The sequence below is a fragment of the Ranitomeya imitator genome, chromosome 2 (genome assembly GCF_032444005.1).
Source record: "Ranitomeya imitator isolate aRanImi1 chromosome 2, aRanImi1.pri, whole genome shotgun sequence".
Lineage (NCBI taxonomy): Eukaryota > Metazoa > Chordata > Amphibia > Anura > Dendrobatidae > Ranitomeya > Ranitomeya imitator.
This window is the reverse complement of record NC_091283.1, coordinates 148325238-148350514: the sequence shown is the minus strand read 5'-3', so window position 1 is coordinate 148350514 and position 25277 is coordinate 148325238. Positions and strand designations below refer to the sequence as shown.

At 50.0% G+C, this 25277-nt stretch overlaps 1 protein-coding gene across 2 annotated transcripts in view; it reads right to left on the bottom strand.

Annotated features, from left to right (window-relative positions):
* LOC138662174 (complement C5-like) overlaps positions 1-24027 on the bottom strand; it is a 33345-nt gene extending 9318 nt beyond the window's left edge. Inside the window, exons 1-5 of one of the 2 annotated variants that reach the window (XM_069747430.1) lie at positions 23801-24027; positions 21475-21667; positions 21288-21405; positions 5369-5434; positions 1332-2217 (exon numbers count right to left, since the gene is read on the bottom strand). In XM_069747430.1, the coding sequence (XP_069603531.1) occupies positions 2153-2217; positions 5369-5434; positions 21288-21405; positions 21475-21667; positions 23801-23865 (507 nt within the window). In that variant the 5' untranslated portion in view covers positions 23866-24027 and the 3' untranslated portion in view covers positions 1332-2152. Of the gene's footprint in view, positions 1-1331; positions 2218-5368; positions 5435-21287; positions 21406-21474; positions 21668-23800 lie in introns of those variants that run through there. The other variant, XM_069747429.1, reaches the window with a different exon arrangement.
* Between the last annotated feature and the right edge of the window lie 1250 nt (positions 24028-25277).

The window sequence follows — 25277 nt, the reverse complement described above, 5'->3', positions numbered from 1 at the left end:
GAAGATGCAGTCAGGGTTGTTGTATATAAGGCCTAGTGCCAGAAAAAAATTCTCCACGATCTGAAGCGACTGTGAGACAGACGGGAGAGAAAACACCCATGCTTGGAGGTCCCCCTGAAGAAGCGAGATTATTATCCCCAAACATTGCTCCTTTGTACTTGAAGAAACAGAACGTAACCTAAAGTACAGTTTACAGGCGTCTCTGACAACCACAAACTTGTAACACACCCAGTGAGAACCTGTCAGGTAAAGCCATCTTGGGCTCCACTACAATTTGCCTGGGAGATGTGATTGCTACACCAGATGTATTAGGGTGTTGCAAAACAACTGTGTGTAAATCTGCCACCTTCAGACTGAGCTGCTGCAGTTGCCCCATCAGAGAAGTAATAGTCCATGATGGACCAAAAAACGGTTTATTATTATTATTATTATTTATTGTTATAGCGCCATTTATTCCATGGCGCTTTACATGTGAGGAGGGGTATACATAATAAAAACAAGTACAATAATCTTAAACAATACAAGTCATAACTGGTACAGGAGGAGAGAGGACCCTGCCCGCGAAGGCTCACAATCTATAAGGTTTATGGTCAGAGCTAATGTCACGACTCACCTGTCAGGTGACGTGGGACCAGGGGCTCCTTCCCTGTCTTTAACACTCAGGGGCGCACTAGCTCGCCCTATATATCCCAGGATACTTAGGAAGGTAAAGATGCCGGGGCCTCCACTCTTCCCTTATCTCCTGAATCAGCCCTTCGTTTGTTCTCTTCCCACACCCAGGGAAGAGGGGAGCTGCCGTGCACCGCAGTACACTAAAGGTACCTTCACACTGAGCAACTTTAGAACGATAACGATAGCGGTCCGTGACGTTGCAGCGTCCTGGATAGCGATATCGTTGTGTTTGACACGCAGCAGCGATCAGAATCCTGCTGTGACATCGCTGGTCGGAGCTAGAAGGCCAGAACTTTATTTCGTCTCTGGATCACCCGCTGACATCGCTGAATCGGCGTGTGTGACGGCCCTGCGCTTAGTAACCCGATGTTTACCCTGGTTACCATTGTAAATGTAAAAAAAAAAACCACTACTTACTTACATTCCGGTGTCTGCCGCGTCCCCCGGCGTCAGCTTCCCTGCACTGTGTCAGCGCCGACCGTAAAGCAGAGCACAGCGGTGACGTCACCGCTCTGCTTTACGGCCGGCGCTTACACAGTGCAGGGAAGCTGACGCCGGGGGACACGACAGACACCGGAATGTAAGTATGTAGTGGTTTGTTTTTTTTTTATTTACAATGGTAGCCAGGGTAAACATCGGGTTACTAAGCGCGGCCCTGCGCTTGGTAACCCGATGTTTACCCTGGTTACCCGGGGACTTCGGCATTGTTGGTCACTGGAGAGCTGTCTGTGTGACAGCTCTCCAGCGACCACACAACGACTAAACAGCGACGCTGCAGCGATCGGCATCGTTGTCTATATCGCTGCAGCGTCGCTTAATGTGAAGGTACCTTAACACAACGAACAAGGAAACATGAACAAGGGAAACTGAAAATACCAGGCATACAAATATTCACTCACATAAAACAGAGGAATGCACCAGGAAGTGGAGGACAGGGAAAAACCATAGTAAGAGGAGGGAAGGGAATTTTCACACTTACAAACCCACGCAACAGTCACAGATAATTCCTCACTCCTTCTCCTATAAACACCTCTCCGCCAAGCCATGCAGCATTAGCTAGGTCTAGATGTGTTTCAATCAGGACCCAGATTATAAAGGGGATAGGAGTGGCTAACCGGAGCTCAGTTGAGAGCTCAGACTCCCAGAGCTCCCAACATGGCCAATTAACCCCTGTTCTGCCAAAAGAAATTACCACCATTTAAAAAGAAGTTTAAGTGCTTCTTTTCAGCGCAGGAGTTGGAGCAGCCAGACACTGTGGTCTTCTGGCTTCTCTCTGTTGTGGTTACCCCGTGACACACACCAGGAGAAATATCAAACTAATGTATTGGGGCAGGACCACAGCTTGGAAGACTTCTCTCCCGAAGGCAGTCTGTTGACCAGACAGTATGACAGTATGTTCAACTTATCATGCCTACAGATTGTGTTCAAACTGGACCACGTCGCTGCTTCACAGATCAGGTCCACACAGGCTCCCGCTTTCTCAGCCCAGGAAGTAGATTGCCCTCATCGAATGAGCTCTGATAACTTCTGGAGATGTCTTTCCCCCTGAGGAATATGCAAAAAAAAAAAGTGGTTTTTATCCATCTAGCCAGAGTTGATCTTGAAGCTTTTCACCCCTTGTTCCTGCCTCTGAACTGAATGAAGAAGTTTGAGTCTAGTCTCCAGTCCTGAGTAACCTCTAAATAGGACAGCACTGACTGTCTAACATCTAAAGAGTGAAATAAATGTTCCCTCTGGCTTTTTGGATGCTGACAGAAGGAAGGCAAAACAATCTCCTGATTCATATTGGACTTCGATACTATCTTCCAAAGAAAAGCTGGATCCAGTCTTAGAATTATACAATCTTCCCTGACCTTGAGGTATGGGTCTCTAATTGATAGGGCCTGAATTTCTCCTATCCTTTTTGCATAAGTAATGGCCACGAAAAAAGCCATCTTTAGGGAAAGACTATTAATACTTAATTTGTTTTTCTGGTTCGTAAGTAGTGATGAGCGAATATACTCGTTACTCAAGATTTCTCGAGCATGCTCGGGGGTCCTCCGAGTATTTTTTAGTACTCGGAGATTTAGTTTTTCTTGCCACACCTGAATGATTTACATCTGTTAGCCAGCATAAGTACATGTGGAGATTCCCTAGCAACCAGGCAACCCCCACATGTACTTATGCTGGCTAACAGATGTACAGTAAATAATTCAGCTGCGGCAAGAAAAACCAAATCTCTGAGCACTAAAAAATACTCGGAGGACCCCCGAGCATGCTCGAGAAATCTCAAGTAAGGAGTATATTCGCTCATCACTATTCGTAAGGTGTTTTACAGAACACATTTAATACTAAGCTCAAATCCCAAGGGGGTACAGACTTCCTCATCATGGGTCTCAGCCTTTGGGTCTCCTTGAAGAATCTAGTAACCCAAGTATGACTGGCTAAGGGGTAATTGAAGAAGATACTTAAGGCCTAAATCTGAACCTTCAAGGTATTTGGTCTTAATCCTTTATTAAAGCCTTCTTGCAGAAAATCTAGAATCTTTGGGATATCTGGCCTCGAGGTGTCTATGACAGTTTATTGTACTCTGTACAAAACTTCTTCCAAATGTTCCTATATACAGTTGAGGTTACCAGTTTCTTACTCGCTTGTATGGTAGAGATCACCTGGTCAGAGACCGTGTGATTTTAAGATCTGATTGGTGATCCTGGGAGGGGTCCTTTTAACCTCTTGTAATTTCCTGTTACTATAGAGGATAATAAGGACGACTTCCTGTGGTGCTGTCAGGAGGGACATCCTGGAAAAAGTGGTTATAAACAACAGTGAGGGAGGGCACAGTCTATAAGGGTTCACATACTTTGACTCCAACCCTTCAGCCCATCGTGCAGAGTTGCATTGTAGTGCTCCAGATTGGCAGCCCTAAACAAGTCGGACACAAGACAGGAGAAGCCGACAATCCGGGGGTACAATGAGAGGAGGCGCCAGGCTTGTTACCTGCTATGTCTGCAGGGACAGACCAGGCACATAGAAGGGACAGGTCTGCAGAGGCCATGACCTTGGGAGACCCTATAGCTGAGAATATGACCTGGGGAGATCCCACGGCTGAGGTCACGACCTGGGTAGATCCCACGGCTGAGGCCATGACGTGGGAAGATGCCACAGCTGATTCCACGACCTGGGAAGACCCCACAGCTGAGGCCTCAACCTGGGGAGACCCCATGGCTGAGGCCTCGACCTGGGGAGACCCCCACGGCTGAGGTCTTGACCTGGGAAGCACCATGGCTGAGGCCACGCCCTGGGAAGACCCCACGTCTGAGGCCACGACCTGGGGAGACCCTACGGCTGAGGCCACGACCTGAGGAGACCCTCTGGCGGAGGTCACGACCTGGAGAGACCCTACAGCTGAGGCCACGACCTGGGTAGACCCTACAGCTGAGGCCATGACCTGGGGAGACCCTACAGCTGAGGCCACAATGTGGGAAGACCCCATGGCTGAGGCCACGACCTGGGGAGACCCTATAGCTGAGGCCACAACCTGGGGAGACCCTATGGCTGAGGTCATGACCTGAAGAGACCCTACAGCTGAGGCCACGACCTGGGGAGACTCTACAGCTGAGGCCACAACCTGGGAAGACCCCACGGCTGAGACCACGACCTGGGGAGACCCTCTGGCTGAGGTCATGACCTGGAGAGACCCTACAGCTGAGCCCACAACCTGGGGAGACCCTACAGATGAGGCGACGACCTGGGAAGACCCTACGGCAGAGGCCACGCCCTGGGAAGACCATGCCATGGGAAGACCCCATGGCCATGCCATAGGAAGACCCCATAGCTGAGGCCAGGGTCCGGGGAGACCCTAGGCCTGAGGCCATGACCCAGGGAGATCCCACAGCTGAGGCCATGACTTGGGATAACCCCACAGCTGAGGCCATGACTTGGGGTGACCTATGGCTAAGGCCACGACCTGGAGAGACCCTACGGCTGAGGCCACGTCATGTGGAGACCCTACAGCTGAGACAACAACCTGGGGAGACCCTACAGCTGAGGCGACGACCTGGGAGACCCTATAGCTGAGGCGACAACCTAGGGAGACCCTATAGCTGAGGCCACATATATACCAGCCCCTCCTTATCTATACACACATGATGCTGTATATCCTGCAGAGTCTCTGCTGTGGTGCGGACACTGATCTATATCCACACGAGTCAAACTGACCACTATGAGCAGCTTGTGAAGTTTTGCTGGGTTCATTTCCTTGAATCACACAAAAGAGACACAGGATTCTCTCCACAAGTTGTATCTGGTATCACAGCTCTGCTATATGAAAGTGAATGTGCATGACCTGCATTACCTCACATAGCCAGTACACAGGGGGCGCTGTATTAGGCAGGGGTCACACTTGCGGGTTCAATGCGAAAAACTCGCGTGAGTCTCTCACATCAAGTATTGACACTGCCGCCGGCACTCGGGAATTTAGCATTCAGCTGCATACAAATACATGCAGCCACATGCTCCGTTCCTGAGTGCCGGCGGCAGTGCCGGGGCTTGAAGCGAGTTTCTCGTATTGAACTCGCAAGTGTGACCCCGGCCTTAGGAAGAAAGCTGCCATGTTTTGTCATCCTGGGCATTCCTGTAAAAGCGAACAACAGAGCAGAACACCCATTAGGAGCCCTCACCCATCACTTCGGCCCCGATTTTAGAAGGTGTAACATACTCATGCCTTGCAGCTGTGGTGCAGTCAGCAGAGATTGTCGACGTTTTCTCCGGAGAGCGGAAATATCTGGAATAAGAAAGAAACATCTCAGCACATAATCTTCCAGCTACAATGGATTCCCTCAGCAGCACAGAGTTTTTTAGGAGATGAGTGAAGAGAATAAAGGGAGGGATATGCAGAGGAAGAAGGATAATCTCCTACAGCAGAGTATTTCAGGAACAGGATGTAGATTTTGGGAGGAAAGAATAGAGGTAGGAGCATACCTCCCAACTTTTGAAGAAGCTACGCGCGCCGTGGCAACTTTTAGGCCACGCCTCTGACCACATACATTTCACAACTAGTCACACCCAGCGTCCGACTGGAGCACCTTGGGCCCACCAGAGAAAATCATTCTTGAGGCCCACCATGTAGCTACATAGAAATAAATACAAGACCACCAATTGTGTGGTAAAACACGCTAATATCAGGGTATAATATAAGATTGTACACGTCTTAATTATGTAGCAGGGGTTGGGGTAGAGTCATAGAGGGGTAGCCCCCTCATAGAGTATAATGTCACCCCCTCATAGAATATAATGTAGCCTCTCTCATAGACTATAATGTAGCCCCCCCTCATAAAATAATGTAGCCCCCTTCATAAAATATAATGCAGCCCCCTCTCATAGAATATAATGCAGCACCCCACACAATATAATGCGACCCCCTCAGGTATAATGCAGTCCCCACCATAGAATATAATGTAGCACACTCATAGGATATAATGCAGCCCCCCTCATATAGCATAATGCAGCCCACCACAGAATGTAATGCCTCCCCCACAGAGTATACTGTAGCCCCCTCATAGGGCATAATGCAGACCCACCACAGAATATAATGCAGCCCCCATAGATATACTGTATCCCCAATACAATTGTACTACCAGCGTGCAGCGGACCCAAGTAAAATGGCAACTGCACAGGTGCAATACCAAATGAAACAGCCAGCCTTCAATCAGGGATCAGCCGTGTGGTACACCAATGCAAAAAAAATATACTCTGTATGTGGCAATTTCCTCTTTTTGTGGTTTTCATGTTAGAGTAGGACTGGCAAATGTAAGGACCCTTGACGCGGGTTGCCAGCTTACATATTATGGCCAGAATATTAACCAATACCTTACATATATTGACATGTTTTTTTGCACGTTATATTTTTTTCAGGGTGCAGTTGGGCCCAAATGGTTCTGTAAACTGTGGCCTCTGTTCACACAGGATGCATCATAGTAGAATGTAACTTAGAATAGTAGAATGTAACATAGAAGGTAAGTCCGCAAGGACAGGGTCCTCTCCCCTTTGTACCAGTCTGTCACTGTAAACTTGTTTACTGTAAGCGATATCTATAACTCTGTATGTAAACCCTTTCTCATGTACAGCACCATGGAATTAATGATGCTATATAAATAAATAATAATAATAATAATAAATAGTTAGCACTGGGCAGCCCGTCATAGCGCCTCATTAATAGGCTAAGAACCAGATGCTCTGCATTCCTTGTGTGAACATTGCCATATACAGAGTATATTTTTTTGCATTGGTGTACCACACGGCCAATCCCTGATTGAAGGCTGGCTGTTTCATTTGGTATTGAACCTGTGCAGTTACCATTTTACTTGGGTCCGCTGCACCCTTGTAGTGCAATTGTATTGAGGCCCATTAAGACAGGTAAGCATCTCTGCCTGTTTTTGTTTTTTTTCTCTTTTTGTGGTTTTCATATACTGTAGCTCCCTCATATAGTATGATGCAGTCCCCTAGAATATAATGTAGCCCCCTCATAAAGTATATAAAGTATAATGCAGCCCCTCTCCACCCCATCATTGTCCTCATCACCACCTCCATTATTGCCTCCCCCACCACCATCATTGCCCATCACCTTCATCATTTCCTCCCCCAACATCTTTGCCTATCACCTCCTTCAGTGCCTCCCCCACCAAAATTACCCATCACCTCCATCATTGCCTCCCCCACCATCATTGTCCATCACTTCCATCATTGCCCATCACCTCCATCATTGCCTCCCCCACCACCATTGCCTATCACCTCCATCATTGCCTCCCCCACCATTATTGCCCATCACCTCCATCATTGCCTCCCCCACCATCATTGCCCATCACTTCCATCATTGTCTTCCCTCACTATCATTGCCCATCACCTCCATCATTGCCTCCCCCACCACCATCATTGTCCATCACCTGCATCATTGCCTCCCCCACCACACCTCTCACACACACACACAGCACCGCATCACTCTCTCACACTCACACACAAATCACTGCACCACATACACACATGGAGCGCCCCCAGACACAGGGCCACGAGTTCTCGGTACCGGGCCTCTCTCTGGTTCGGTTCTGAGGCTGTCACGGTGGCTAGACCCGGTACGCGACCCTGCTAAGGGGCGTCCAATAAAGGTGGTGCAGTCTGTCAGGGGTTCGTGACGCCACCTGTGGTGTTCGGTCAGGGTGACCGACGCTGCTGTGGGGTCCGCTGGGATGATGGAATGGCAGGTGGATGGTATACCTTCCCACAGGTGAAGTATGTCCCCAGGGCTTCCCAGTAAAGTGGATGGTAATGGTGTAGGGTGCAGTTAATAATGAGGACACAAGGTTGCAGTCTCTTTACCTCTTTATTGAAGACTTCAGGATCCTCAATCCAGAGCACGTTTAACAGGGCTATCTGAGACCGGCCGGTCCGATGGGCACATCCAGAGTTTCCTTCGCAGATGGAAATCGTTGCCTACCACTAGCGCCTGTGTGTTGTAGTCCTACCCTGCTGAGCATTCGGAATAGTCCTCACAACTGCTCGTTCTCTACAGCTCTCTCTCTCTTTAGTTCCAGATGTTACTAGTTTCTCGTCCCCCAGGTATGTTATGGCTAGGATGCACCCGTATGACGGGAAGGCTCGGAGCTCTTCCGGGACCCTAAAGACGCCCCTCTCCACGCGTTGCCCCCTATGTCTTCGTAGGAAATTTAAGGTAGACCGCCAACCTATAATTAACTGTCCTGCGGAGTTCGAAGTAAGGCCTAGAGTCAGTTACTCCCGCGATGTTCCGGCCACCGGCTACGCGCCTCAGTAGGATGTTGCCTCGGTCTCACGGCACGACTCCTACTGGTTCTCCTTTGTGCTTGATCTCGTTTACACTGTTCCACAATGTCCTTCCCTTCGTGTCTCTTTCTTAGGATACCGCCGCAAGGTAGTGCAGGCACGGTTCCGTTACGTTCTGCTCTGTTCGCTAGGCACTTGCCAGGTTCCCACGCCTGACAGGGACCCCCCTGTGTCTTCTCCCTGCAACACCCCCTGCCACGGGATGTTGTCTGAATCCAACCCAGTCAGCTTCTGACTATCTTCCTCCCCAACCCCTAGTTTTACCAGTGTGAGGAGTGGCCCAATAAATAAAGCCTTTTGCTCCCCCTAGTTGGCCGGAGTGTGAAGTCTAATGTGTTCTGGTGATACCTGGTCAGGAGAACTCCTTTAGTGCCATCAGACGTACCATCACTCCCCTTAGTGGCAGAGCGTCATACTGCAACGACCAGGTCTCTGGGGCGCTGCACACACAGCACTGCTTCACTCTTTCACACTCACACACAAATCACTGCACCACATACACACACGCAGGCACACAGCACAGTTCACCTCCCCACAGCAGTAGTACATCCCGACAGCCTCTTCCTCGCCGGCAGCTTTCTGTCTGAGACAGCGCGCTGGATGATGACATCATCCAGCTGGGCTGCCTGTCTCATACAGGAAGCAGGACGCGGGATGTGCTGCTCTGTGTGTCTGTGTGCCTGCATGTGTGTATATGTGGTGCGGTGATTTGTGTGTGAGTGTGAGAGAGTGATGCGGTGCTGTGTGTATGTGGTGCGGTGCTGTTTGTGTGTATGGTGCGATGGTGGGGCTTTACATGACGCTGCCTGCTATTAAAGAGAAATAGTGAAAACGCCTCTCCACGCCCATAGGGGCGAGGGGAAGCGTGAATATTCATTTTGCTTTACCAGCGGGGACAGGATCCTGTCTCCAGCTGCTGCTATGCTGGCTCAGGGAAGGCCCCTTGACTCAGGGGCCCCATAGCCACTGGCTGGGGCCCCCTGGAGCAGGGGCCCTAGGTAGCTGCTGGCCAGTATGCCAGCAGGTGTCAGTGCCTGGGCCCACCGGAGAGTGGGCCAGTACGAGCCTGGTCATACCCATATCCATGCCCCAACCACACACATTTAGCACTGCTGATCACAATGGGTCTTCCTGCACGACAGTGACCCAAAACATACAGCCAATGGAACAAAGGAGAAGCACATTAAGGTCATGGCCTAGCCAGTCATCAGACCTTAATCCCATAGAAAACTTATGGAGGGAGTTGAAGCTCCGAATTTCCAAGCGACAGCCTCAAAACCTTTATGATTTAGAGATGATTTGCAAAGAGGAGTGGACCAAAATTCCTCCTGACATGTGCGCAAAACTCATCATCAACTACAAAAAACTTCTGACTGCTGTGCTTGCCAACAATGGTTTTGTCACCAAGTATTAAGTCTTGTTTGCCAGAGGGATCAAATACTTATTTCTCTCTTCAAAAGTACTGTTTCCTCATACATGTCCTCCATTCCCCCATACTGTTTCCTCATACATGCCCCCCATTCCCCCATACTGTTTCCTCATACATGCCCCCCATGCCCCCGTACTGTTTCTTCATACATGCCCCCTATTCCCTATACTGTTTCCTCATACATGCCCCCTATTCCCCCATACTGTTTCCTCATACATGCCCCCGATTCCCCATACTGTTTTCTCATACATGCCCCCCATTCCCCCATACTGTTTCCTTCTACATGCCCCTCATTCTCCCATATTGTTTCCTCCTACATGCCCCCATTCCCCTGAACTGTTTTCTCGTACATGCCCGCATTCCACTGTACTATTTCCTCATACATGCCCCAATCTCCCCCTTTGCTCCTCATTTTGTGCCCTCAAATCTCCCCCCACACATTAAATCCCCCATCCCCACTACAAATCTCCCCCCATGCACTTAATCTTCGGTGTCTTCAGCTCCACTGGAGCACTTACCACTAGTGATGAGTGAATATACTCGTTACTCGAGATTTCCCGAGTACGCTCGAGTATTTTTAGTGCTTGGAGACTTAATTTTCCTCACCTCAGCTGAATTATTTACATCTCTTAGCCAGCTTGATTACATGTGGGGATTCCCTAGCAACCAGGCAACCCCCACATGTACTTATGCTGGCTAACAGATGTAAATCATTCAGCTGTGGCAATGAAAAGTAAATCTCCGAGCACTAAAAAATACTCGGAGGTCACCCGAGCGTGCTTGGGAAATCTCGAATAACGAGTATATTTGCTCATCACTACTTACCACCCATCCTGCATCTCTGGTGAGCAGGCTCGGACTGGCCCACCGGAGAACCGGAGGATTCTCCGGTGGGCCCAGGCACTGACACCTGCTGGCATACTTGCCAGCAGCTGCCTAGGGCCCCCACTGCTTCAAGGGCCCCCACTGCTTCAGGGGCCCCAAGCCAGTGGCTATGGGGCCCCTGAGTCAAGGGGGCCCACTCTGTGCCAGCCTAGCAGCAGCTGGAGACAGGATCCTATCCCCGCTGCTAAAGCAAAATGAATATTCAAGCTTCCCCACGCCCCTATGAAGCGTGAATACCATTTCTCTTTAATAGAGGGCAGCGTTAGCCGCAGGGTGAGGCTAACGCTGCCCGCAAGTAAAGCCCCACCACCGCACCACATACACACAGCACCGCAAAAGCACCATCCGCACCACATACACAGGCACACAGAGTCAGACACACAGCGCAGTTCACCTCCTGGCAGCAGCAGCACATTACGGCGTCCTGCTTCCTGTCTGAGACAGCCCAGCTGGACGACATCATCATCCAACATGCTGTCTCACACAGAAAGATGTCGGCAAAGAAGAGGCTGCAGGGAGGTGAGCTGTGCTGTGTGAGTGTGGGGGGAGACAGTGATGGAGGTGATGGGCAATGATGGCGGTGGGGGGAGACAGTGATGGAGGTGATGGGCAATGATGGCGGTGGGGGGAGACAGTGATGGAGGTGATGGGCACTGATGGTGGGGGGACAATGATGGTGAGGGGATGCAACGATGGAAGTGATGGGCAATGTTGGAGGTGATGGGCAATGATGGTGAGAGGAGGCAATGATGGAGGCGATTGGGCAACGATGGTGGGGGAGGCAATGATGGAGGTGATGGGGGAAGCAATGATTGAGATGATGGGCAATGATGGTGGTGGGGGGAGACAATGATGGAGGTGATGGGCAATGATGGAGGTGATTAGGCACTGATGGAGGTGATATGCAATGATGGTGGTGGGGGAGGCAATGATGGTGGGGGGAGGCAATTATGGTGGGGAGAGGCAATGATGGTGGGGAGAGGTAATGATGGTGGGGGCAATGATGGTGAGGGGAGGCAACGATGGAAGTGATGAGCAATGTTGGAGGTGATGGGCAATGATGGTGAGAGGAGGCAATGATGGAGGCGATTGGGCAATGATGGTGGGGGAGGCAATGATGGAGGTGATGGGGGAGGCAATGATGGAGATGATGGGCAATGATGGTAGTGGGGGGAGACAATGATGGAGGTGATGGGCAATGATGGAGGTGATTAGGACATGATGGAGGTGATGGGCAATGATGGTGGTGGGGGAGGCAATGATGGTGGGGGGGAGGCAATGATGGTGGGGAGAGGCAATGATGGAGGTGGGGCAGGCAATGATGGAGGTGATGGGCAATGATGGTGGTGGGGAGGCAATGATGGAGGTGATGGGCAATGATGGTGGTGGGGGGAGACAATGATGGAGGTGATGGGCAATGATGGTGGGGGGGCAATGATGGTGAGGGGAGGCAACGATGGAAGTGATGGGCAATGATGGTGAGAGGAGGCAATGATGGAGGCAATTGGGCAATGATGGTGGGGGAGGCAATGATGGAGGGGATGGGGAGGCAATGATGGAGATGATGGGCAATGATGGTGGTGGGGGAGACAATGATGGAGAAGATGGGCAATGATGGAGGTGATTAGGCAATGATGGAGGTGATGGGCAATGATGGTGGTGGGGGAGGCAATGATGGTGAGGGGAGGCAATGATGGTGGGGAGAGGCAATGATGGAGGTGATAGGCAATGATGGTGGTGGGGGCAGGCAACGATGGAGGTGATGGGCAATGATGGTGGTGGGGGAGGCAATGATGGTAGGGGGAGGCAATGATGGAGGCAATAGGCAATGATGGTGGCGAATGGCGATAAGCAATGATGGTGGGGGAGGCAATGATGGCGGTGATGGGCAATGATGGTGAGAGGAGGCAATGATGGAGGCGATTGGGCAATGATGGTGGGGGAGGCAATGATGGAGATGATGCGCAATGATGGTGGTGGGGGAGACAATGATGGAGAAGATGGGCAATGATGGAGGTGATTAGGCAATGATGGAGGTGATGGGCAATGATGGTGGTGGGGAGGCAATGATGGTGGGGGGAGGCAATGATGGTGGGGGGAGGCAATGATGGAGGTGATGGGCAATGATGGCGGTGGGGGCAGGCAACGATGGAGGTGATGGGCAATGATGGTGGTGGGGGAGGGAGGCAATGATGGTAGGGGGAGGCAATGATGGAGGCAATAGGCAATGATGGTGGCGATAAGCAATGATGGTGGGGAAGGCAATGATTGCAGTGGGGCAGGCAATGATGGAGGTGATGGGCAATGATGGAGGTGATGGGCAATGATGGTGGTGGGGGAGGCAATGATGGAGGTGATGAAATGGGCAATGATGGTGGGGAAGGAGGCAATGATGGAGATGGTGGAATGGGCAGTGATGGGGTGGTGGGGGAGAAGAAGGCAATGATGGAGGTGGTGATGAGGACAATGAGGGGGGTAGAGAGGGGCTGCATTATACTTTGTGAGGGGGGCTACATCATATTCTGTGGGGGGACTGCATTATATTCTGGGGGCCTACATCATACTATATGAGGGGGCTACAGTATACTTTATGGGGGCTGCATTATATTCTGTGGTGGGGCTGCATTATTCTCTCAGTGGACTACAGTATATTCTGGGGGGCTCCATATTACTATATGAGGGGTCTACAGTGTACGCCATGGGGGGGCTGCATTATATTCTGTGGTGGGGCTGCATTATTCTCTCAGGGGGACATTATATTCTATGAGGGGGCTACCCCTCTATGATTCTACCCCAACACCTGTAACATAATTAAGACGTGTACTACCTTATATTATACCCTGATATTAGCGTGTTTTACCACACAATTGGTGGTCTTGTATTTCTATGTAGCTACATAGTGGGCCCCAAGAATGATTTTCTCTGGTGGGCCCAAGGTGCTCCAGTCCGACGCTGCTGGTGAGTGACTTGAGCAGCGTGATCACATGATCTGATCACGTTGCTGGCGTTGCTCTGACCCGGCGGTCAGGGCTTCAATTGTACTTGCATCTCTGAGACATGAGTACAATTGATCCCTTGTTTTCGGTGAGCAGCAGCTTCTGTGCGCTGGCGGTCAGCTTGACAGTTGGCACAGAGAACAGCTGACTCCCAGTCCGGGGGCGGTAGAATGTAGCCTCCGGGGGAGACACTACGGACTGCCGCATTAGGCGGATCGACTGCGCCCCCCTGCCGGCTGCACCCGAGGCACATGCCCCGGCTGCCCACCCTGCCAGGAAAAGTAAGTTCCCTGCCAGGACAGAGTCTGAAATTCTGGACTGTCCCGCTGGATCACAAGTACCCACTTTGCTGCCTTGTACATCACCACAGACCACAGCAGTGCCATATAAACCCTATAGAAGGAATTCTTGGTCCATGCCCAGAAAAATAAAAACATCAAACAGGGCCGGGGCTCAGGAGGAGTAGCGATCTGGTATAAAGAGGAGCTCCACCAGTACATCAAACCGGTGAAGAAAGGAGGCAGCCACATATGGATCAGAATCAGCAGCTCCATCCTCACCTGTCAGTCTGATGTCCACCTCTGTGCCACCTATATACCACCGCCAGAGTCCCCCTACTTCAATCCAGACTGCTTCGAAATCTTACAAAGAGAAGCCGCCCATTATCAGGCCCTGGGCAAAGTTCTCATCTTTGGAGACCTCAATGCAAGAACAGGGAGAGAGAGAGACTTCCTGACCACGGATGGAAACATCTACATACTTGGAGCAGAGAATGACGGCCAAGACCCTGTACACACTGAGAGAAACAGCTATGACAGTACAGTCAACAAAAGTGGCAGAAAGCTCCTGAACGTATGTAAAAGTTTAGGACTTCATATCCTTAATGGACGATGCAAGGGTGACTCCTTAGGAAGGTATACACTAAACTCCCATGTAGGGAGGAGTGTAGTTGATTACGCCATTACAGACATGAACCTGGCAGATGTCAGCGCCTTCATAGTCACCCCACAAACGCACCTGTCAGACCACAGCCAACTTCTTCTGTACATGAAATCTACAGAGAAACCATCCACTCAGAAGCCACAGCAGAGCGGCCTCTTCACCCGGCCTCCATCCTATAAATGGTCCAAAATATCGGCACTAAGATATAAAGAAGCTTCCAGAAGACCTGAAATACAGCGGATGCTCCACCACTTCTACAACCTTGAGTACATGCCAAACCCAGAGGGAGTGAACCAAGCAGCAAAGGACCTCAACAATATATTCTACGCAATGGCCAGACTGTCCGACCTTAAAAAAGTCGACTACAAGAGACCAAAAGAAACACAGGTCAATGGCTGGTTTGACAGAGAATGTAAAGCTGTACGGAAGACCCTGAGAACAGCCTCCAACAAGAAACACAGAGACCCCAACCACCTGGGTCTGAGGGAAGCCTATGACTCCATACAAAAGCAGTACAAAACCATCCTCAGGAGGAAGAAGCAGAGTTACATCTCTACGAAGCTCAATCAACTCCAAGACGCCCTCCAAGACCACTCCTTCTGGGAACTATGGAACCACATGGACACCAAAGACAAGAAAAACAACAACCATATCCAAAATGGCAACCTCTGGCTCCAATACTTCAGAGACCTCTATAAAGACATTCCAAAGGAAGGACTAAGCCAAGAACAGGAAAACATAATGGCGAAACTAAAAGCAATGGAGGAAAAAATCAAAAACTTCCAAAACCCGGTGGATACACCTATAACACTACAGGAAGTAACCGAGAGACTCTCCTCCATAAGAAGTAGAAAAGCCGGTGGCCTAGATGGAATCCTACCAGAAATGCTGAAGTACAGCCCACCAGAAATACAGGCTGCAATGGTTAAACTCTTCAATATTGTACTGAGTGCCGGCTACTTCCCTCGTACCTGGAACCAAGGCCTCATCACACCCATCCACAAGAGTGGGGACAGGTATGACCCAGCCAACTACAGAGGCATATGCGTCAGCAGCAACCTGGGAAAACTGTTCAACAGTATCCTGAACAAGAGGATCCTCACCTTCCTCACCGAGCACAACGTCCTCAACAAGAGCCAAGCAGGGTTCATGCCGAACCACCGCACCACTGACCACATCTATACTCTGCACAGCCTCATTCAGAGACACATCTACAATACAAAGAATGGGAAGATATACGCCTGCTTTGTGGACTTTAAAAAGGCCTTTGATTCAGTGTGGCACCCGGGCTTATTCCTGAAACTGCTGGAGAGTGGAATAGGAGGAAAGACCTACGATGTCATCAAAAGCTCCTACACCGAGAGCAGCTGCAGCGTGAGTGTGAGCGGCAAAAGAACGGCTTTTTTCCAGCAGAGCCGCGGAGTAAGACAAGGCTGCAGCCTAAGCCCAACGCTCTTCAACATCTACATCAACGAGCTGGCTACCGCCCTGGAATCCTCCTCAGCACCAGGACTCACCCTCCACGACGCTCAGGTGAAATTCCTGCTGTATGCAGATGACCTGCTGCTGCTGTCACCAACCGAGAAAGGCCTCCAGGACAACCTGAAAATCCTAGAGAAATTCAGCTCCACCTGGGCCCTACCGGTCAACCTAAAGAAAACCAACACCATGGTGTTCCAGAGGAGAAAGAGAAGATCAGACCAACACCCATCATTTATCCTCAACAACTGCGACCTCACAGGAACGGACAAATATACCTACCTGGGCCTAGAGATTCACCGGTCAGGGAACTTCAAACAAGCCATAGAGACCCTGAAAGACAAGGCCTGCAAAACCTTCTATGCCATCCGAAGGACACTCTACCATCTGAAGCCACCAGTGAGGGTCTGGCTAAAAATCTTCGACTCCATCATCGCCCCAATCCTCCTGTATGGCAGCGAAGTCTGGGGTCCTCACACCTACCCAGACTGGTCAAAGTGGGACTCCAGTCCAACAGAAATATTCCACCTGGAATTCTGCAAGCACCTTCTCCAGGTCCATCGGAGCACCTCCAACAGTGCTTGTCGGGCCGAGCTGGGCAGATTCCCTCTACACCTGACAGTTCTAAAGAGGGCGCTGTCATTCCGGGCTCACCTGCATAGGAGCAATCCAAGCTCCCATCACCATAAAGCCCTGATACATGAAGGTGAAACAGAAAAACCAGAACCCCCGGAACAGCCCAGCCAAACCCAACCGGAGCAGAACACCAATCACAACAACCTGACAAAAGCCGGAATTAGGAAGATGGCAGATGAAGGCCAGGAGAGGTATGTCAGTGACTGGAAGAATGATATCATCAGCTCACAGAAACTGACCATGTACCGGAGCCTACAGAGAGACTACAGACTGGCCCCATATCTGGAGAAACTCCCGGACCCCAGAGACCGCCAGATCCTGAGCCGATATAGACTCAGCGCCCACAGTCTGGCCATCGAATGTGGCCGACACAGGCAGAGCTACAAGCCCAGGGAGGAAAGACTGTGCCAACACTGTGACCAGGAGGCCATAGAGGACGAAACCCACTTCCTGCTACACTGCTCCAAATACTCAGCAGTGAGGGACACTCACTTCAGGAGACTCTCACATCTCTTCCCAGACTTCATCACCATGAAGGAGGAAGAGAAAACATATATCTTGCTGGGAGAAGAAGAGAGAGCGGTGGAGATAGCAGCGCGGTATGTGAGCGAATGCCATAGACTGCGAGAAAGAGAACTATGATGCCATGGACTATAGCCCCCAACCTGGATCTGCCCCATCCACCTCCCCTATGCCATGGACTATAGCCCCCACAATGGACCTGCCCCATCCACCTCCCCTATGCCATGGACTATAGCCCCCAACCTGAACCTGCCCCATCCACCTCCCCTATGCCATGGACTATAGCCCCCAACCTGGATCTGCCCCATCCACCTCCCCCCACAGCTCCTACCCAACATCCCCTCAGTCCCTATCCCTATTGCCTCTATACACTTGCTTTGGCAAAACTGATATGTATTTGGTCCTGCCAATAAAGCTTCTTTGAATCTTGACTGCAATCCTCCAGCAAAGCCTGGCGTCCAGAACAATACACCATGTAATCACCCAGGACATGGCAGCAGAAACCCCCATTGTGAGTGCTGCTCCCCAAACCTGCTCCCAGCCCGCTCTGCTGTCACACCCAGCACCACCCCCTGCTGTGCCCCCACTGCCCAGTCCTCATCTGCACTGCTCCATGCCTCAGGCCATGTGCACACGTACAGTATTTTTCGCATTTTTTTCGCGTTTTTTCGCTATAAAAACGTGATAAAAACACGAAAAAAAAACGCTTCCATATGCCTCCTACTATTTACAATGTATTCCGCATTTCTTGTGTAAATGTTGCTTTGTTTTCCGTGAAAAAATCGCATCGCGGAAAAAAAAGCAACATGTTCATTAAATATGCGGTATTGCCGGGATTCCGCACACCTAGGAGTGCATTGATCTGCTTACTTTCCGCATGGGGCTGTGCACACCATGCGGGAAGTAAGCAGATTATGTGCGGTTGGTACCCAGGGTGGAGGAAAGGAGACTTTCCTCCACGGACTGGGCACCATATAATTGGTAAAAAAAAAAGAATTAAAATAAAAAATAGTCATATACTCACCCTCGATGTCTTCCCGCCTCTCTGCGCTGCATGCTGCCGCTTCTGTTCCTATAGATGGTCTGTGTGAAGGACCTGCGATGACGTCGCAGTCCTGTGATTGGTCGCGCGACTGCTCATGTGACCGCTCACGTGTCCGTGACGTCATCGAAGGTCCTTCACACACACACCATCTAAAGGAACGAACGCCGCTGAGGAGATCGGCTGTCTGCGGGTGTGTATAACCATTTTTTTTTATTTTTTTTTTAAACATTCTATCCTTTACTATTGATGCTGCATAGGCAGCATCTATAGTAAAAAGTTGGTCACACTTGTCAAACAGTATGTTTGACAAGTGTGACCAACCTGTCAGTCAGTTTTCCAAGCGATGCTACAGATCGCTTGGAAAACTTTAGCATTCTGCAAGCTAATTACGCTTGCAAAATGCTAAGAAAACCGCAAAAAAAACGGGGAAAAAACGCAAAAAAAAAAAATGCGGATTTCTTGCAGAAAATTTCCGGTTTTCTTCAGGAAATTTCTGTAAGAAATCCTGACGTGTGCACATACCCTCACATTGCAATAGGCTCTGGGTGAAATCATCCTCCTCCCTCGGTGTGATAGGAGGACACAATTGTGACTCTCTCTGTGCCTGTGCGCAGGGGCAGCTGATAACGCACACTGGGAGCTGTAGTTCCAGGTGGCTGTTCTCTGCTTCAAAAAAAGAGTTACTGAACTACAGCCCCCAAAAAAGATCCGGCTGTGCGAAGACTGAGGTGGGTGGGTGGCCAGATGGGTGGGCCAACCCCGGACTAAAAAACAAAAAAAAACCCTTGCAGCCGCTGAGGGAGAAACTGAGGACCGCCGCAATAGGCGGCCCGACTGCGCCCCCCTGCTGGTACAAGTAAGGTCCCGGGCATGACAGCGGGACAGAATCTCAACATTGGGACTGTCCCGCTGGATCCGGGATGGTTGGGAGATATGGGTAGGAGTCTTCAGCAGCACAGAACATTTTAGGAGAGCAGTGCAGCCAATGGGGGACATAAGGAGTGGGGTCCCCAGCAGCACAGACTATTAAAGGTCCCCATATTAGACTAATGTTGGCTTTATGTGCCGATAATGAAGAGTTTGGCCTACAGATTCTTGTGTATGGGGGCTCTGGGCCCATAAAGGTGAGGGGATGAGGACCCGGTATGTCTGATTTTGGACTTCAAGCCTTTTGTTCTGTAGAAATAATTTGGAGCAGTTGGGATGACTGCTGGCTGACAGCTACTTACAGTGTATGGTGGAGTTAGCATCTTTGCATATCGAGGACAAGCGCCAACGGACTATGCACAAGAAAGACTGAGTCCAATTACTGCCCTATAAGTGTAACACCCCAGGAAATTTGTTGTTTCAGTGGTGTTGCTTTCCTTTCGAGGAGGGTGATGCCATATCTGGAAGCGAGGAGGATCCCTTTAACCGGTGATACATACATGCAACATGTTCTGATTCCAGGCCAGAAGGGGGAGCTCTGAACCCGGTTTCTGGGGAGCTTCCCTAGATATATATTCTGGCTTGGAGGAGGAGTGAGTTAGATTGTGTGAGACAGTGAAGGAGACAGTTGGAGGAGAGAGAGAGCAGGAGAGGTGGGGCCGTGCAGCCATGTGGTGCTGCAGCTCTAGGCCAGAGAGGGGAAGCAGACAGCGTTGCATCTGTAGAACATACCAGAGGGAAGAAGCACAGGAGAATTAAGGAGCTGGAAGGGAGCTGCGACTGAGCGCAGGAACCGGGCACCGGGAGCCCTAGGCTGTGTGGAACTGTATGTCCCATAGCAGAACCGGAGGGCAGAAGACTTCAGGTCGTCTGTCCGCACCCACACCCGAAGGTACAGCAACATACAGAGCCCGAAGTCATCTTAGAGACACCTCTAAAAAGGCTTGCGTTGCCTACCATTCGGGTTCTGTCTTAGGACAGGGAAAGAGAGGACCTTGGGTGGAGCCATAGGCAGCAAGGGACTCGCCTTACAGCGCAAGAAGGAAGGCTTACAACCTCACCTGAAAGGGGGATTCATAATGGCTTCCAGGCCGACCGGACCTCACCGACACCTGTTACCGGTACCCTGAACTGTGGCTGTGAATCACCAGTAAACAGGTAAAGAGACTGCAACATTGTGTCCTCTGGTTATTTCTGGCACCAGACTATCCCTGCCAAATACACCGGGAGCCCTGGGGACCCAGCTTCACCTGTGGGAAGCCATACCATCTTTGCTGCAGTGCCATCACTCCCCAGAGGACCCCTTTAAGCAGCGTCGGTCACCCCTGACACACAGGTGGCGTCACGAACATTTCTTATTCCAATAACCCCTTTAAAGACCTTCCCTTTTATTTGGACGCCCAGGGCCACGGACTGGGTCGCTGCCACCGTGACCTCCCCTTTAACGACCACCGGACCCGGTACCGAGTAACCCCTAGGCCCAGGCAGGCTCTCCATATACATGGCGATCTGAGGATCTGTCCCAATACGCAGTGGGTGCTATAGGCAGCACATACTGCGCACACGGCCGAGGGGCTTCAGGAGAAGAGGGTGCTGGTTTTGCAGTAGGTCAGAGAGTGAGAAATAATAGAAAATAAATAAAGAAATAAAGGAAAGTACGGTCCAGAGAAGTACAGAGTATTTCAGGAGAGGAGTACAGAGAATGGGGTGGGGGGAGGATACACAGAGGAAGGAGAAAGGTCCTCAGCAGCACAAAGTATTTCAGGAATAGAGTCTGTGGATCGCTTTTTGTATATGAACCTCATACACCTCACAGTAGAGGGTCTGTTACAGTGTATCAGTGCAAACAATCCTCTGTCAGGTGAATACTGCAGCACACATTTCTCCTGTGTGGATACAAACATAGAAGTGTGGCCATTACCGGGCTCATCCATGGTGGTGCGGGCAGCGCTGGTCACCGGGATTCTCCTATCTTCTCTGAACACCTCGGACTCCACCACCAGAAAAACAAACTCTCCGGGGGAATCCTCTGCCTCCACCTATGACACAGGAACCTGTGAGATGAAGCGTGAGCACTGGATACCCCACACATCCCCTCCCCCACTCACCGACAGCTTCAATGCCCCCCGGAAGCGGTTCTCAGGAGTCAGCGCCAGCAGCGCAGAAGAGAACGTTGTCTTCTTATCCGGGTAACTTACTAAGGAAACTGTCACTGGGAAACTCTCCGACTGCTGGGATGTTTGAACCAAAACCTTCTCCAGGACACCAAGCCGCCATTTTTCTGGGGCCGTCACATGGGGGCTGGGGAAGAAGGAAGAAATTACTGTACGATACTGGGACCTGCATCCAGGGCCATTGTCAGCACCCGTCGGGGACCTAAGCAGGCATCGTTGTGGAAGCTTGCGCGCTATGGGGCCTGGTGCCAGCGCCTGTGAGTGCCCCCGCATCATATGGAGCCCATCATACACTGGAGCATCATACGGGGCCCATCATATGGGGTCCATCATACACTGGAGCATCATATGGGCCCATCATATACTGAAGTATCATATGGGACCCATCATATACTGGAGCATCATATGGGGCCCATCATACACCGGACCATCATATGGGGTCCATCATACACTGGAGCATCATATGGGGCCCATCATATACTGGAGCATCATATGGGGCCATTGTCAGCATGCGGGCAACTGTCGGGGCCCTGACCAGGCTCGTTGTGTAAACTTGCGCGCTATGGAGACTGGCGCCAGCGAGTGACCCCGCATTATATGGGGCACATCATACACTGGAGCATCATATGGGGCCCATCATATTCTGGAGCATCATATGGGGCCCATCATATGCTGGAGCATCATATGGGGCCCATCATATACTGGAGCATCAATATGAGGCCCTAATATACTGGAGCATCAATGTGGGGCCCTAATATACTGGACCATCAATGTGGGGCCCTAATATACTGGAGCATCAATGTGGGGCCCTAATATACTGGAGCATCAATGTGAGGGCCATTGTATACTGGAGCATCATATGGGGACCATCATTTACTGGAGCATCATATAGGGCCCATCATATACTGGAGCATCAATGTGGGGCCCTAATATACTGAAGCATCAATTTGAGGCCATAATATACTGGAACATCAATGTGGGGGGCACTGTATACAGAAGCATCATATGGGGGCCATCATATACTGGAGCATCATATGGGGCCCATTATATACTGGAGCATCATATGGGGCCCATCATATACTGGAGCATTATATGGGGCCCATCATATACTGTATGGAGCATTATATGGGGACCATCATATACTGGAGCATTATTTGGGGACAATCATATACTGGAGCATCATATGGGTGCCTATCATATACTGGAGCATTATATGGGGCCATCATATACTGTATGGAGCATTATATGGTGCCCATCATATGTATGGAGCAATATATGGGCTCATTATGTATGGAGCAATATATGGGGCTCATTATACTGTATGGAGCATTATATGGCATTCATTATACTGTATGGAGCAATATATGGCGCTTATTATACTGTATGGAGCAATATATGTTGCTCATCATACTGTATGGCGTATTATATGGGGCTCATTATTTTGTATGGAGCACTATGCGATGCCCAATATACTGTATGGAGCAATATATGTGGCTCATTATACTGTATGGAGGAATATATGGGGCACATTATTCTGTATGGAGCACTATGTGGTGCCCATAATACTGTATGGAGCAATATATGTGGCTCATTATACTGTATGGAGGAATATATGGGGCACATTATTCTGTATGGAGCACTATGTGGTGCCCATAATACTGTATGGAGCAATATATGTGGCTCATTATACTGTATGGAGGAATATATGGGGCACATTATTCTGTATGGAGCACTATGTGGTGCCCATAATACTGTATGGAGGACTATACTGTCCAATTTCTGAGCTATTGTAGAATTTACAATAGATATCACTCATGTAATGAAAGAAGTAAGTGAAATCTTTGGCATTGTACTATAATTATATTTCTCTGGTGTATCTGAACATCATGAAATGTGGTATGTGTTAAAGGGGCCCACTGAGACTCTTTCACCTGGGGCCCACGAAAACCTGGAGTTGGCCCTGCCTACATCACCTAGACTGGACCCCAATATCAGGAAAGTAGGAAAGTGCGCTCCATACCTGAAGTACTCTGTGCTGCTGTCAGACCCTGACACCTTCCACTCTGTGACATCTATTCCTTGACTATCTATGATACCAACCCGTCTCCTGAAATACTCTGTGCTGCTGTCAGACCCTGGTACCTTCCACTATGTGACATCCATTCCTTGACTACCTTTGATACCAGTACCTCTCCTGAAATCCCCTGTGCAGCTGTGCCCCTCCTGTAGATTGGGGACTCGTCCCTGGTGCATTACTTACATCAGACTTCGTCCTTGTCCTTCCCCGCAGAGCAGGAACAGCAGAGGGATCGTCAGCAGCATCATCTCTGGAGCTGTAATCGGTGAGATTTGGGAGGGGTCACTTATTTATACCGCAGGGCGAGCCAATTATTATATTGGGAGAAGTCCTGTCATGTGAGATTCTGGGAGTGTAATGGCAGCAATGCTGACTGTCTCCTGCACATAAACCACTGGGGAAGGATGGAGACTGAAGGGAAAGAGCTGGAGGAAGGAGCTGCTATTAACCCTTCACTTACATGTACCAAGATAATCCAGGACAAAGACTGCAAAGTGCTGTATCTAATCGTTTCCAGTGTGATACTGTCTGCTGAGCCGTGTATCTAATCCCCTCACGCGTGGAACATACACTGTTCTTGTCGTTGTCGGTGGGCCCCCGGGGTGTCAAGTGAGGGGCTTATATTGTGGCATCTGAGACGGATATTCAGGAGCTTTAAGAGAAGAAAATGGAAAAATGGGAGGATACAGAGCGCCACCCATACCGTGGCAGCCTACATTCTCTCATATTTAATAACAGTTGATGATTGGCGCCAACAGCAGTACATCCTGTGAGCAGAGCGCAAAAGCTTAAGTACAGTGGGTCTTCAGGTAAACCTAAAAGAATCGGGACCATTACCTATGTGGGCATGCTCTGTGACCAATGCGGAGATCATTGTGCAGAGAGCAGAGGAGGTGAGCTGAGATCATCACCTATAGATTTCTATGGGATTGTTTTGGGCATGCTCTGTGACCTGTGCCGAGATCTTTGTGCAGAGAGAGGAGGAGGTGAGCTGAGACCATCACATATAGGTTTTTTTATGGGAGTGTTTTGGGCATGCTCTGTGACCTGTACAGAGATCATTGTGCAGAGAGAAAAGGAGGTGAGCTGAGACCATCACATATAGGTTTTTTTATGGGAGTGTTTTGGGTATGCTCTGTGACCTGTACAGAGATCATTGTGCAGAGAGAAGAGGAGGTGAGCTGAGACCATCACCTATGGATTTCTATGGGAGTGTTTTGGGCATGCTCTGTGACCTGTTTGGAGATCATTGTGCAGAGAGAGAAGGAGGCGAGCCCAGACCATTACCTATAGACTTCTATGGGAGTGTTTAGGGCATGCTCTTTGACCTGTGCGGATGTCATTGTGCAAGGATGTAATAGGTTAGCTGAGACCATCACCTATACACTTCTATGGGAGTGTTGTGGGCATGCTCTTTTACCTGTGCGGAGGTCATTGTGCAAGGAGAAGGAGGAGGTGATTGCTATATGAAGGCGCATTGATTTTTTCCAGGCCGGTTTGTGTTGTGTCTGTGGCTGCATGCTTGGTAAAGATGACCACCAGGAATACAACGTGTTCAATACACATCTTTCCAAACTATGGTCACTATTGGGTGTAATCAGCCTGCATCGAGCCTCAGCCTTTCACCTTGTGACAACAGAGCAGTACTATCCGGGGTGAC